Below are 13199 nucleotides of genomic sequence, written 5' to 3' on the forward strand. Positions count from 1 at the left end.
ATGCAAGACACTGGGGGGTGAGGGCATGTATGGGAGTTGAGGGGGGGGCAATGGGAAGATATGTACATATGTAATACCTTAATTAAAAAATGGGGAAAAATTTTAAAAATCTTATCTAATAAAGAGGAAATATGCTAATGACCATCACGCCCTCACAAAGATGGCGGCACCCACAGCCACAAGATGGTGGCGCCTAGTCCCCTCAGCCCCCCAGCCGCCCAGGGCCAGCTCGAGGCAGGCGCAGGCAAGCCTCAGATGGAGGCTGCCTAGCCGCCCAGGGCTGCCTGAGGCTCAGGTAACCAGGGCCAGCCGAGGCTTTTTCACTGTCGGCAGCAGAGGTGTGATGGGGGCCTCGCCTTCCCCTGATCACTGGGTCGCCTCCCGCCCCTGAGGGCTCCTGGACTGTGAGAGGGGACAGGCCAGGCTGAGGGACCCCCCTCCAGTGCATGAATTTTCTTGCACTGGGCCTCTAGTTTAATTATAAGAAGCTAATATAGGTGCCTATTGAAGAACTTTAATAGCCTTTATCCATATTTCAAGACTCCTTTCAAAATCATTTTCCTAAATGTGACACTTCATTTGTTGTTCATGCATACATTCCTCGACTGTCAGAAACCCTAAGCACTCATGTGAACACTCTTGTTTTTAACTCTATCTTCTCACATACCTCTCGTGTTCAAACAAGGTTAGTGGGATGCTTCGAAGTATCAGGGGTGGGTAAGCAGTATATGGAAAACTTGGGAAACTCTGAATTGTGTTCTTAAGCTTGTTCAACGGCCCGCTGTGTGACCGGATGCAAAGCGTTTTGCCCGTCTGAGTTGAAGTCACTTCTAAACCCCACAGTAAGAACACCAAGCTGCCTCACGGAATTGTCAAAGAACATAATGAATGTGACCATATGCCATTTTGAAAAATATAAAGTACTAAACAAATAGTCTGTGTATTTTTAAAATTGCCCTCTTAACTGTGCTTGAGCGAGTTCAGGTTGTTCTGCCACGGTATAGCCAGGCCCTGGCTTATTTAAACATTTCCCTGATTGAGTGTCATTTATCTTTTCACTGTTTTGCCGAGAGTCATTAGGGCTGCCATCGGTTCAAACGCTGCTTTGCTCTGCACTGTATTCAATCATCAGCACAGGAAATAGCACTTCCTGTCTAGAGCTACAAGAAGTAGCTGGACACAAATTAGTTAAAAGGAAAAAAAAAAAGACCCTATTGCAAATCTATGCCACTTTCACCTTCTCAAGAAAAACACACATGCACATACACAAAGAAATGCGGGTAATTGCCCTGGCTGGCTCCTCCCTGATGAACTGGCTTCCCTAGGGAAATGGCTGCACCCCACCTGGCGGGCAGTAGCCATGGGGGGAGAGCTCTGCTCAGTGTCTGAGAGGGACCTCACGTAAGAGTCATGGGGATGTCCACTTCAATCAAGACACCAGGTCAAATGTTGAAGCAGAGGCTCACAGGAATATGAAAAAGTCCAAATATCACAGAATGCTGGATTCTTAAGAAATTATGGTTCTCGTTGTTTGAAATTCAACATTTTGTACCGGTCTGAAGAAAGTTTTCCATATCTAGGACACCTGCTTTTCTTTAAGTATCATTTTACCCACTTTCTTACTACAATAAGTATAGTTTTATATTTTTTTTAAATTATACATATAATTTTATATATGTAAAAAGTGTAAACACCCTCTTCTGCATGGACTCATACCCTCACGGCATCGTATTGTGCCAATGTCTCAGCCCTTTGTGTTCATTCCAGAGTGCCCTGCTGAGTACAAGGAACAGAGACATGGTGAGTACCCAGCACGTGCCACCCATGTGTTGGTTTTTTATTTGATTTGAAGTGAAGAGAGCTTCAAGTGAGAGAATTAACCAAAGAATCACAACTAGAAAAGGAACACGTTGACTCCTCATTCTCAATTCCATCCACTCAACCCTGCGGCTTCTCTGAATGGCTTTGGGTGGCAAAGCTAAATGTCCTGCAAAACCAGTGGTGGCCTCCCACGGGTCCTCTCTTTGTGGACTGTCCCTGTGGAACGTGGTGCTGCGGCTCGTCACCTCTGACATGGGCACGGCCCTCCGCCTCCTGAAAAAGAACGTGTTTCAGCCAAATTTCCTAAGGCTCAGAGTTTGGTGGGCAGTTTCCTTTGAAAGTTTACATTAAGTGCTCTGCCACTCAAGTCTCCATATGGAATTGTTTAAGAAGTTTAAAGCCAGCAATAAATGCCTCGCCTCAGACATACTGTAAGCCTTTGTCTATTGAAATGTAGCAGCTGTTTCATTGCTTAAACATACCAGGTAACAGCGACACAAAGAAATAGCACATTTATGACAGGCGGTCGCTCTAGATGGGCTGCAGTCAAAAGCAGAGTTTGGTTCAGGAATTGAAAGTTAACGCACACGTGGCTGGCACCCCATGGCTAGCGCATTTGGGCGGCCTTTTCTCTGTAGCTCCCCCACCAGAAGTTTTCCACCAGAGAACTATGAACGTGGGCCCAGCTTTGTTCTAGAAATGTGTGTGGCAAAGTGGCACATGATGCTGGGACTGAACCCACAAAACAACCACACGTTAGGTACTCACATTTTGCCCGGATAACAAATGGTGAAATGGAGGCTTTGAGAGGTTGGCTTATTCCAGATCGCACAGCTGGAGTTGGCCGAATCAAGATGAAAACCCAGGTCTTCTCCTTCAGTCGGATCTTCTCTCCAGGTCAACAACAGAAAATGCATATGGCAAGGTTAGGAAAACCGTAAGTCAGCCTCTTCAAAGTAAGGGGCTCCTATCGCCATGGCTTACGCCTGGGGTCTCTTCCCAGAGGTCCATATGCCATGAAGATTTAATTAGGGTTTGTTGAAATATGAGAAACAATATATTTTAAATCTAAATAATTTAAAACATTGTTCCTCAGATTTCAACCAGACCAGATAATGCAAAATAGAAGGTGAAGGTTTTATGAAACTTTTGAAGAACCAAATATGGAATCTAGAGGCCTTTCACCCATAGGCCGTGGACTGCGTCCTGTGCTCCTGGACCCTAAAAACTACAGCCCCTCTCCTGGGCCACTGGCACTAAGGTGGAAAATGAGGAACACATGCCCTCGTCTCAAAACTGACCATCACTTTAATGCCCATGGAGCAGTGTTATTTTAAATGTTAATTATGTGAGAGGAAAGTGCATTTTAAATACCAGAACACGGATTTGTTTCCACGGGTCAAGAATTCAGCATCCTTCTGCAGAAAGAGATCTCTACCAGGTTCTGAAGGTCCCCCACCCCCTGCTCCCTGAACGCCATCACTCCTCACCAGGGGTATGCTCTTGGCTTCTTAACAGTTCTGTCTGTTCTCAAACTTCAGGATCTCATAGTACAGAACCTCACAGCCATTTAGTGTGTAGTTTTTTAACACAACATGGTGCTTGTGAGTCAAAGGATGTGACTTTTTAAACAAGGAAAACATTGTTGATCTTTAGCCAAACTAAATCCCTGGCAGACGAAGAAATTAGAGAATTGTGAGATCTCAAAGATTCACAAAATGTGAACCAAGTTCCTCTGCAGACTACGCATCCTCAGACTGTCAGTTACGTTTTCATATGTCTTTGTGTGAACGAGAGCCCCCAGCGTGTTCCACACTGTGGCCCTCCCGTCTAGAAACAAAGAGATTTTAAGGAAATGGTCTCCTTAGTAACTACATTGGATGAAAATTCTAGAAATGTCTCTTCTATTTGTGGAGGCTTTAAAACGATCTCAGAGCTAAAGACAAAGAAGGGTTAAGATCCAAAAATATTGCAGGTTGCTAGAGAAGGGTTAAAGCAAGAGAGAGGAACCATATGGAACATAGCTAATGACCTTACATTCCTTTGCACCGAGGCGGGCGTGTTGCAGTAGTGCCTGTTTTTCTAGCCCATGGAGTTTGAACTGGAATGAGGTTTTGTGTGAGAGAATTCTTTTGTGAGCCATACAAAGATGTATAGGCTCTAAGGTGTTATAATTAAAAGCATAAATCTTATTTTGCATCTCACATCCAAGTAGAATTCGTGTTTGTCACGTTCTGTGAGGATATTTTCTACGTGCTGTTCCTCTAAAACGGACCTTGGTTTCTAATTGCCGTGCAGAGCCCTTGGTTTCAGTGTTTGTCCTGTTGACATTCAGACCGCTCAGAAAGTCCCTGAAGTGTCTGGAAACTCCCCTGAGTACTCCCCCCTCTTCTCCCCGCCCCCCCCCCCCGCCCCTGCCAACTAGCAGGAGAGAAAGAGAAGAGTCTTTCTAAAATTTTGCTTAAGTACAAAGTAAAATGTCAACCTGTACTCTTGTTCTCCTGCGTCTGCCAGCTTATCTGTGCCAGCTTATCTGTCTTCTGTAGAAAGAGTAGCTTCTGTATGCAGAGCACTAGCTACATGCTGGACATCATGCTGGGCATTGCGTATTGATGCTTTCCCTGAATCCTTGCACAGCTCTTGAGGCAGCTACCACCATTGTCCTCAGGAAGGGAACCTGAGTCTCAAAGAGGTTCTTTGCCCAAAAACAGTGAGTGTTAGAGCTTCAGACTCAAATTCAGAGCCATCTGACTCCAAAGCACATGGTCTCTAACCACTGCGCGTGTTACCCTTTTCTCTCATGCTCGTAATACTCAAATTATTCCAGGACATTGCCCAATCTTTCAGGGAGTCGGCAAGTCTTCATGTGTAACATTTTGATGTGGAAGAATTGATGCAAGGCAGATCTTTGATCAGAATGCTGAGACAGGCCCTGACTATTTTATTTAGTGGTTTGTTTGACAGTTGCTTCTTCATTCAGATCTGCTTTAAATCTCTTCTTGGAAAGACTGTCTTTTAAATTGTGTTTAATAGATTCTAAGTGATACTCCAGGAAGATGTAAAGCTTCCAAAGAGCTTAACCAACCAATGGCCAATGCCAGGAAAATCGTCTGGTTTTGAATTTGGAATTGCACCCTCGCTTCAAGTGCACACACACCCAACAGTGGAAGATTTGTGCAAATGTCCTGATTCCTCGGGTACAAGTGAAAAAATCTTTCAGCCCAGTTGACCGTCTTTCCTCTAAATCTGACTTTTCCTTCTTGACTTCTGATTTTCTCTCCTCCTCCTCACCCAAACCTCACCGCTGGAGTTGTCTTTATTCCTTTCTTCCTTGTCCTTCACATCCAAACAAGTCCAGCAGGTTTTGCCTTTACACTGTCATTTGTACACGGCTATCTTTTCTATTCCACTGCAACCCTGCTGAATTCAACCCTTGTCATCTCACAAATGATCTACATTTATCTCCATTTGCAAATTCTTCTCCCATCACAACCAGGTTAATTTTCCTAAAGCTCTCTTTTATTGTTTCACTGACTTACAGAAGAGACTTCCACAGCTCCCCATTGCCAAGTGGATAAAGTTCAAACACTTTTCCTTGGCATTAGAGGCTTTCGCATCTGGCCCCAGGTTACCTGGCCAAATTTACCTTCCCCGGCTATCACACATAAACCTGCTCTCCCAGCCTCTTGTCTGAATGCATCTTGTCCATATTCGAACCACTCTTGGTTGACAAAACATGTACAGAGGACATTTCTTTATTTCCCAGGGAAGCTGTGTTTTCATGGAATTTTCCAATTAGTTGAATTCATTGTGTGATTAGATGCTATAATGACAACCCAGGAATTCTGAGCATCTGACCGGTGTTCTGATGTCTGCCTGGATTTGTAACAACAGTCCAATATACTGGCCTTTGGCCTTTCCTTGAGAAATTCAGTGACTCCAGATAAGTGTTAGTATTCTCATTTATGGAGAAATCCAACAATCCAAGTGGTTTTATTTTTCTAGGCTTATGTTAATTAGCATAATGCTGCACCACTATAAAATAATGATGCTTACACATCAACGGTCCTTTCTAAGCACCCAAAGTGTAAGGGGTCATGGAAAGAGCACTAGACTTCAAGTCAGCAGATTTGGGGTTCGACTTAATGTGTGGCTTTGGGAGTCACTTAAAGTTTTCCGAACATCAGTTTCTTCATTTCCAAAATTGGGATAATAATAAATTTCCTAAGTATGAGGTGAGAACCAAGTCAGGTAACTTGTAAAGGCACCTGGGACACACCATATGTCATCAATTCTCACCTTCACTTTTTCCACAATTAATATTTCTGACATGAAGATGCCTGTGACATTCAGTGGCATCTGGCATTCTGTCATAGTTTTTTTTCCCCCCCATATATTTTTATTGATTTCAGAGAGGAAAGGAGAAGGAGAAAGATAGAAACATCAACAATGAGAGAGAATCATTGATCGGCTGCCTCCTGCATGCCCCACATTGGGGACTGACCCCGCAACCCAGGCATGTGCTCTTGACCGGAATCGAACCCAGGACCATTCAGTCCGCAGGCCGACGCTCTATCCACGGAACCAAACCAGCTAGAGCCATTCTGTCACAGTTTTAAATGGTGATGATTTTCTCTTTCTTAGTGGCACAAATTATTAGTGGTGTGTCTTAAAAACAAGGGTATCTTGGATTTGATAAGATGTGGTTGGTTCTCTCTCCCTCAGGGCTGTGCCTCACGTGGGGTGTCCATACTTTAGTCTGTTCACATCTATCTGTTAACCTTGTATCCAGAACCTTGTATCAGTCCTCATCACTGATAAGTAGCTTCTATGATTAACTTCTAGAAAGCAGAGAGTATATCACTCCTTTTGTACATTAACTTGCATAATTATATAAGGTGCTGTATTTAACAAATATTGACTTATTGATGGTAATTCCACTTTCGAGAGCACATTGAAACCTAGAGTCTTCAGAGTATTCCAGTGATTTTGGTAAAAGCTGGGTCAAGGACTGGGAATGTTAAGGAGTGGATAACCTGTATTAGGACATCAGTTTCTTTACATCATTGTTTCTTGTGGAAGATGCTGCTGCTTACCTTGGGCACCCCCCTCGGCCCTAAGCAAAGCAGCCTCAGGCCATTGTGAGGAAGCTGGTTCAGACGCAGGCCCTCTCAGTCTGAGAGACCAGGTCCTCTCTGCTGATGCCAGGATTTGGCCCGCTTTTCAGCGAATCTGTGTCATGTTTTCCTTTCATGTCAATAGCCTCTGGGTGGCGGATCGGGAGGAGGATGAAGAAAATAGGAATGAACAGATACACACGGCAGCCCTTTTCCCAGAGTAGACTTTTGCAGACTCTGTCCACAGGCTCTGGGCCCAGTTTCGACCACTCACTCATTCCCATCTTACTTTTTTTGTGGTGACCCGACAGGTGAAGGATTTTATAAACTCAGAGCTCCTAGCACAGTTATATTCCTCAGAGGACCAGAACACTCTGATGGAGGAGTCAGCGGAGCAGGCCCAGCGCCGGGATGAAATGCTTCACATGTACCAGGCCCTTAAAGAAGCCCTCGTGATCATTGGCGACATCAACACGGCCACCACGTTCATCCCTGCCCCACCTCCCGTGGACGACTCCTGGATACAGCACACTCGCAGGTAGGAAGGTGGCTCAGGCACCCTGAGGCCTGCCAGGCTGCGGCAGTACCATCTACGGGGAGTACTCCCCTGAAACTCTTTAGAAAAAAAAGAGGAACAAATATTTAAGTTCAGCAGTGAGAGATAGGGTCAGGTCATCCCAACTCCTGTCAGAAACAAGCACAAATGCATCAGTACAGTGGAATGTTGCACAGCCAGTAAAGAGAATAAGACCAGTCAGTAAGTACTGAAATGAAAAGGTAGTCAAGTTCCAGGGAAGCTTAAATAAAAGTAATTTATATAGAGAGAAAGTGTAGAATATAGTTAAAAAGAAACTACTATTGACTGGCTCTGTGGAGTGAAGCGGGTGGGGGAGGGAAACTACCCCTACTCCTTACCTTCTTATTATACCTTTAAACATTCCTAACATTTATCTGAGTTTCTCAGTCAAACATAATTTTTATAAAGCCATCAGGAAGTTATAAAACGTGTTTTTAAGATGCATTCAGAGAAAGTAGGAGTGGTAAACTGTTGGTCTCTTTCCCAGGTCGCCCCCTCCGAGCCCCACCACCCAGAGGAGGCCGACACTGAGCACCCCCCTGGCTCGGCCTGGTTCTGGCCGAGGGCCCCCTCCTGCCATCCCATCCCCGGGACCCCACTCAGGGGCTCCCCCAGTTCCATTCCGGCCGGGCCCATTGCCGCCCTTCCCCAACAGCAACGACACATACGGAGCCCCTCCACAGGTCCCCTCTCGGCCCACCAGGGCCCCTCCCAGTGTCCCCAGGTAAGTGTACTGCGCGGAAGACAGTGTGGGGTGCTCTTTGGTTCTCTTTTCGTAGCACAACAGACAAAAGTTACTTGAAAAAGAAAATTACAAAGATAGTATCATACATGTTTGCATTTTTCACCTGGGAGGGGAATCCTGGGAAATTGCTGAGTTTTTACACCATTTAAAAACCAAAATGTGGTCTAAACCTCTCCTTGATCAACTGGCACAAACTGAAGGGGCCCCAAGAAAACTGGGTCCAAAAGATTGACATTTTGGCAGCTGTTTGTAGAATGTAATGGAAAGCTTTGAAATGAAAGAGCCATGGCTGGGCTGAGGCAAGCTGTGTGCTCCAAGGTCATGGGCTGAAGCAAGCTGTGTGCTCCAAGGTCGTGAACCTATCACCAGCTAAGTCCTCACCTCTGTTACCAAAGGAATTCTCAAAAACCACTGACTTCAAGGATTATTATTCATCTGCCCTCTGAACTATGACCCTTAAGCCCAATATTATTAACATTAATGTAGGCAGCATAAAAATCCGCTGATTAGTCTGTAATTATTTTAAACTAGCGTAGAAATTTTATATAGGCATGATGCTTGCTATGTGAACTCATTCCCCACCACCACCACCATCATATAAGAGACAGAACACTGTACATTTAAATTAGACATTTTGGCATTTATAAGCAGATTTTTGCCTCAACTGTAAAAGAAAATAGCTGGCAAATAAATGGAACTTGAAACATGTATATAGTTAAAGCTAGCTTCTCACCTTCTTACATTTACAATCAATATATGTACAATATGTATAATTAGAGATTTATAAAATAGAAGGAATTAGATTTTCAAGAATAATAACACATTTTGAAAAGAAAGAAAATTAGCTCATATAGGAAGTTCATTTTTAACCTTTTGCACTCGGATGTCGAGTGTGACTCGACACGGTTAGCATTGGTAGCAGGAATCGAGAAAAAAGCAAGCAAGTGCAAAGGGTTAAAAATTCAATTCAGAGGATTAAAATATTTGTATGTTCCATGAAGGAAAAACTTGACTAGACATTGAACAGAAGTGACTTCCCCCCACCCAGGAAGCCTGAGTCCCCTCCCGCTCCGATGACCATGATTACATTCATTGGGATCTTCAGGGTGCCAGGTGCAATGAAGACAAAGGCTGCTGGAGCTGGAATAGTAGGGATGTGGAGTCACATTGCTCTGCCACAGACCGTGGGCAACTCACTTAACTCTGAGCAGCACATCCTCATCCAGGAAACAGGGACACATTTAACAGGCTGTTGCCCAAGTCATGTGAGATGAGGTATTTGAAAGAGCCTGAGAAACTGCTCTTATGGTAATGTTGTTACCATTATCATCGTTCTGATCCCATTCAAAGAGGATATAACACTCTCAAACCTTTTTTCTAAACTCAATAGAGTTGGCTTATTATTTATTTGGAACTGAACTAAATTTCTAGTAATCACATGAATAACAATAGCTAATGTTTAATGTGTTCTCAATAGATCTAGGCTCTGCCCTCATTGCTTTGCAATTACATTTGGGTTTAACACAACAAACCCAGTGAGATGGATTATTATCCATTTTGCAGACGTGGCACTGAGGTTAAGCAACTTGCCCCAGACTGCTCCCCCAGGCCCTGGAGGAGCTGGGCTCTGATCCCCAGCAGTCTGCCTGCAGAGCCCCGGCCCCCAACCGCAGCACCAAGGGATTCTCAGCCTCGACTCTTGCTGACATGTTTAGCAGCATCCTGGCCTCTTCCCACGAGATGTCAGTTGCCCTCCCCCAGTGTGACCACTAAACATGTCTCTGGACATCCCCAATGCCAGGGGTGAGGAGCAGAGAGCCCCCTTCTCCCCCTGAGAAGCTCTGCCCTATAGGATCCACTAGCTTGTCCCGTGCATGTAAGAAAACATCCACGTCAGCACCGAGCCGCCTACAGGCCAGACTAAATTAATGCTTTAGGGAACCTCAGGTTGACTGGAACAGTGCCTGTCGTTGTGCCCGGAAGGTACCAAGACCACTGGGGACTGAGGGCTGGAGTGGGAAGGCGGGGGGCCCCATCCAAGAGCCTGGAGCTGGCCATCTTATCTGTTGAGCTACAAGAGGGAACCAGAGCGACCTGGTGCTGCCTGTCCCCCAACGAAAATGCATGACTCTGCCTGCACGTTTGGTTGCCTTGGCCCCTGCTGCAGAGAAGCTAGCATGCCAGTGCCCTTCAGACATACTGTGCCATGTTAAACTGGTGTGTTTGACGGGGTGGGGTCGCCCTGGGTGTTTCCGAGCTCGCTCACAGGAGGCTGCGGCAGGAATCTGCATGTGCCTGTGCAGTTTTCTCCCAGCTGGAGGAAGGGGACACCAGGTTTCATGCGTCTGCGTTTGAGAATTTATAGGACAGCAGTTGTGTTATTCAAAATTTCTAGAGTATTTATTCTTAAGTTAGAGACAGACTTAACTCGATCTGGCCTTGCAGAATCTCCAATGTGAAAGAGGAGAAAGAGTTCACAGTGTACTAAGAGGAAAGGGGGGGTGGGGTGTTTTGTGCTGAGCCCTCAAGTTCGGGCCAGTTTGGGGCATTGGGACGGAAATCCCTGGTGGAGGTGGGGGGTGGGGTGGGGGGTACCTGAGAGAAAGCAAGAACTACTCTGTCAGGATCCGTATGCCTATTCAAGTTTAGCTTAAGATGGAGAATTCTGACCACATAAAGTCTGTTTTTAATAAAAGCCAGAGCAGGAATCCTACCAAATGCAAGCCAGAAATGGGGTTTAAGACTTCAAAAAAAGAGAGAAAAGAAAGACAGACAAAGATGAAAGAAAGAAAGAAAGAAAGAAAGAAAGAAAGAAAGAAAGAAAGAAAGAAAGAAAATAAAAGAAAGTCGTTGAGAGAAGCTTTTGTTGAATTTTCACGTTCTATTTATTTATATCCTCTTTGCCCTCCCTGATTTGCCTACATTTTTTCTATGAAAAACTTTAAAAAGCTGAAATGCCATTATCCATCATCTCCAGGAAGACAACCCTTAGCTTTATAAGAAGGAAGTTTGATTCCACGCCCCCCCCCCCCCCCCCCCGTTCTTTGCTTCCTTTAAGGACCCTTTCTCCTCTTTTATCTGAAACCAGAAACTCAGAAAGTGACAGGACAGCATGGGCAGTGTCCCACCGGCTCCGGGGGAGAGGGGGGAGGCGGGGCTTAAGATCACAAAGGCCATACCTGAACCTTTGGGCATGTGCTTGTGCAGTTTTCTTCTGGATAATTCCCAACTTCATTAGCAAGTTATGATCTTGACGTTTAAGAGCCTATACACTTTCATTTTAACCCAGTTTAAAGGTAATGAAAGCACATGAATTATACAGAAACCGGGAACCTTCTGCTCTAAAAAAAAAAAAAAAGAAAAGAAAGAAAGAAAAAACATGATTATTCTATCTTTCTATTGCCATGTAAATAAAGACAGAGGGAGGACAGAGGCTGGTGGAGTCACTTTTGGCCCAGCTCTTCTCAGCTGCTCAAGCTGTTCTGGTTCATGTGCATGGAGCCTTTCAGGGAGGGAGCTGGAAATATTGCAAACTACACGCCTGTTTTAATTAATTCCACCTGAACTTGGGGAGTGTCTCGGTCCCAGAGAGACTCACCAGCACGGATACTTCTGTCATTAGTAACTTGAGTTTCACAAATCCGATGTGTGGGACATTTTCTGTTGCCAGAGTATGTGGATCGCCCCTCTCGCCCCACACAACCTCTGTGGAGGGGCTGAACCCTGTTTGACAATCCCAGCCCGTCGTGTCCTTGCTCAGCAAGGTGATCTTAAACATACACACTACCTGGTGAGGGGGGCCTGTTCTCTTACTTGAAGCTCATCATGCACTAACTTTAGGGCCGATGTAGCTATTTTTGGTTACAACTTGGTAAAATTAGTTAATTGAGAATCACAGCTTTGGCCATGAACAGAACAAATGAACTGAATCGGAGTGTTTTCCCTGGCAACAGCCGATTCTGGCATTACTTCACGCATTTGTCTTCCCCCCTTTCCTTGGGCTGAGCTATTTTGCAACCGTCAGAGGGGGATCAGAGTGGGAGGAAGGGTCTCTATCCAAGGAAAAGCAGACTTCATTGACCTCACCACTCAGTCTTCTATTTTTAAAAAGGTTGAAAAATAGAAGTACTGTCTTGTAACCACCCTCCTCACCAAGGCTGGTGGTGTCTTCTGAAAATGGCAAAACTGAATCATAGGCAAGAATTTGGCTTTTCCTCCAGCTCGTCCACATGACAGTAACACAACGTAGGAACCAAGAAATGCTCCACTGAAAGTGGGGAGGCCCCCCGAGGACTCTGGCACCCTGTGCTGCCTGATGGCCCCGGGGTGACCTCCAGATTACCCCCAGGGTTTCCCACGTATGTTCTTTCATTTAGGCGGTTTCCTTGACTCTGCAGGGCACACATTGAGCCCCACCACAGTCCCCATTCTCAGTAACTCACCGCTAAACCAGTCATGGCAAACAATGCAGAAATCCCTCTACGTAGAGACCGTGGGTGCACTCACATTCTGTTCTTTACGGAGGTCAAAGCCATTTGGTTCTCTTTACCATTTGGTTCAATCCTGCCATAAACGTTTGACCTGCTTGCCCCGATGGGCTATAATCCCTTCACATATTTCATATGTTGATTCGATTGACAGTTAACACAGAGTCCCTTTCACTTACGGGTAAGGTCTCCTTGTTTTGTTTTGTTATTTCAGCCAGTCCCCCAAAGTGTGAGTAAAGACAAACCCACAATTCTTATGAGTGTCTTTGCATCCCTAACATCAAGGTTTGGTGCCATGAAGGATGAAGCAGCTGAACCTTGAAGTCGGGGGCACAGGGCCCACGGACAGTTAAGCGACTCGTGTGACTAGCCCGTGTCTGACTCCCCCGAACCATGTCCTGGGAACGTCCCGCCTTGCTTTCTCCTCAGCAGCCCTGTGAGAGTGTGACTCC

General features: G+C 45.3%; 1 protein-coding gene and 1 long non-coding RNA gene across 3 annotated transcripts in view; one reads left to right on the forward strand and one right to left on the reverse strand.

Annotated features, from left to right (window-relative positions):
• The window catches only part of DNM3 (dynamin 3), a 354491-nt gene extending 341386 nt beyond the window's left edge, over positions 1-13105 (forward strand). For both annotated transcript variants that reach the window (XM_054712328.1, XM_008145852.2), the window contains 3 exons: positions 7250-7476; positions 8003-8239; positions 13033-13105. In XM_054712328.1, the coding sequence (XP_054568303.1) occupies positions 7250-7476; positions 8003-8239; positions 13033-13069 (501 nt within the window). In that variant the 3' untranslated portion in view covers positions 13070-13105. The remainder of the gene's footprint in view (positions 1-7249; positions 7477-8002; positions 8240-13032) is intronic.
• Positions 1835-13037, reverse strand: LOC114233073 (uncharacterized). Its single transcript, XR_003619204.2, has 4 exons — positions 12703-13037; positions 11440-11601; positions 2590-2707; positions 1835-2094 (listed from the first exon to the last, which is right to left on the reverse strand). It is a non-coding gene; the product is annotated as an uncharacterized LOC114233073 (long non-coding RNA).
• Positions 13106-13199: the final 94 nt, after the last annotated feature.

The sequence above is a fragment of the Eptesicus fuscus genome, chromosome 22, assembly GCF_027574615.1.
Source record: "Eptesicus fuscus isolate TK198812 chromosome 22, DD_ASM_mEF_20220401, whole genome shotgun sequence".
Classification (NCBI taxonomy): domain Eukaryota; kingdom Metazoa; phylum Chordata; class Mammalia; order Chiroptera; family Vespertilionidae; genus Eptesicus; species Eptesicus fuscus.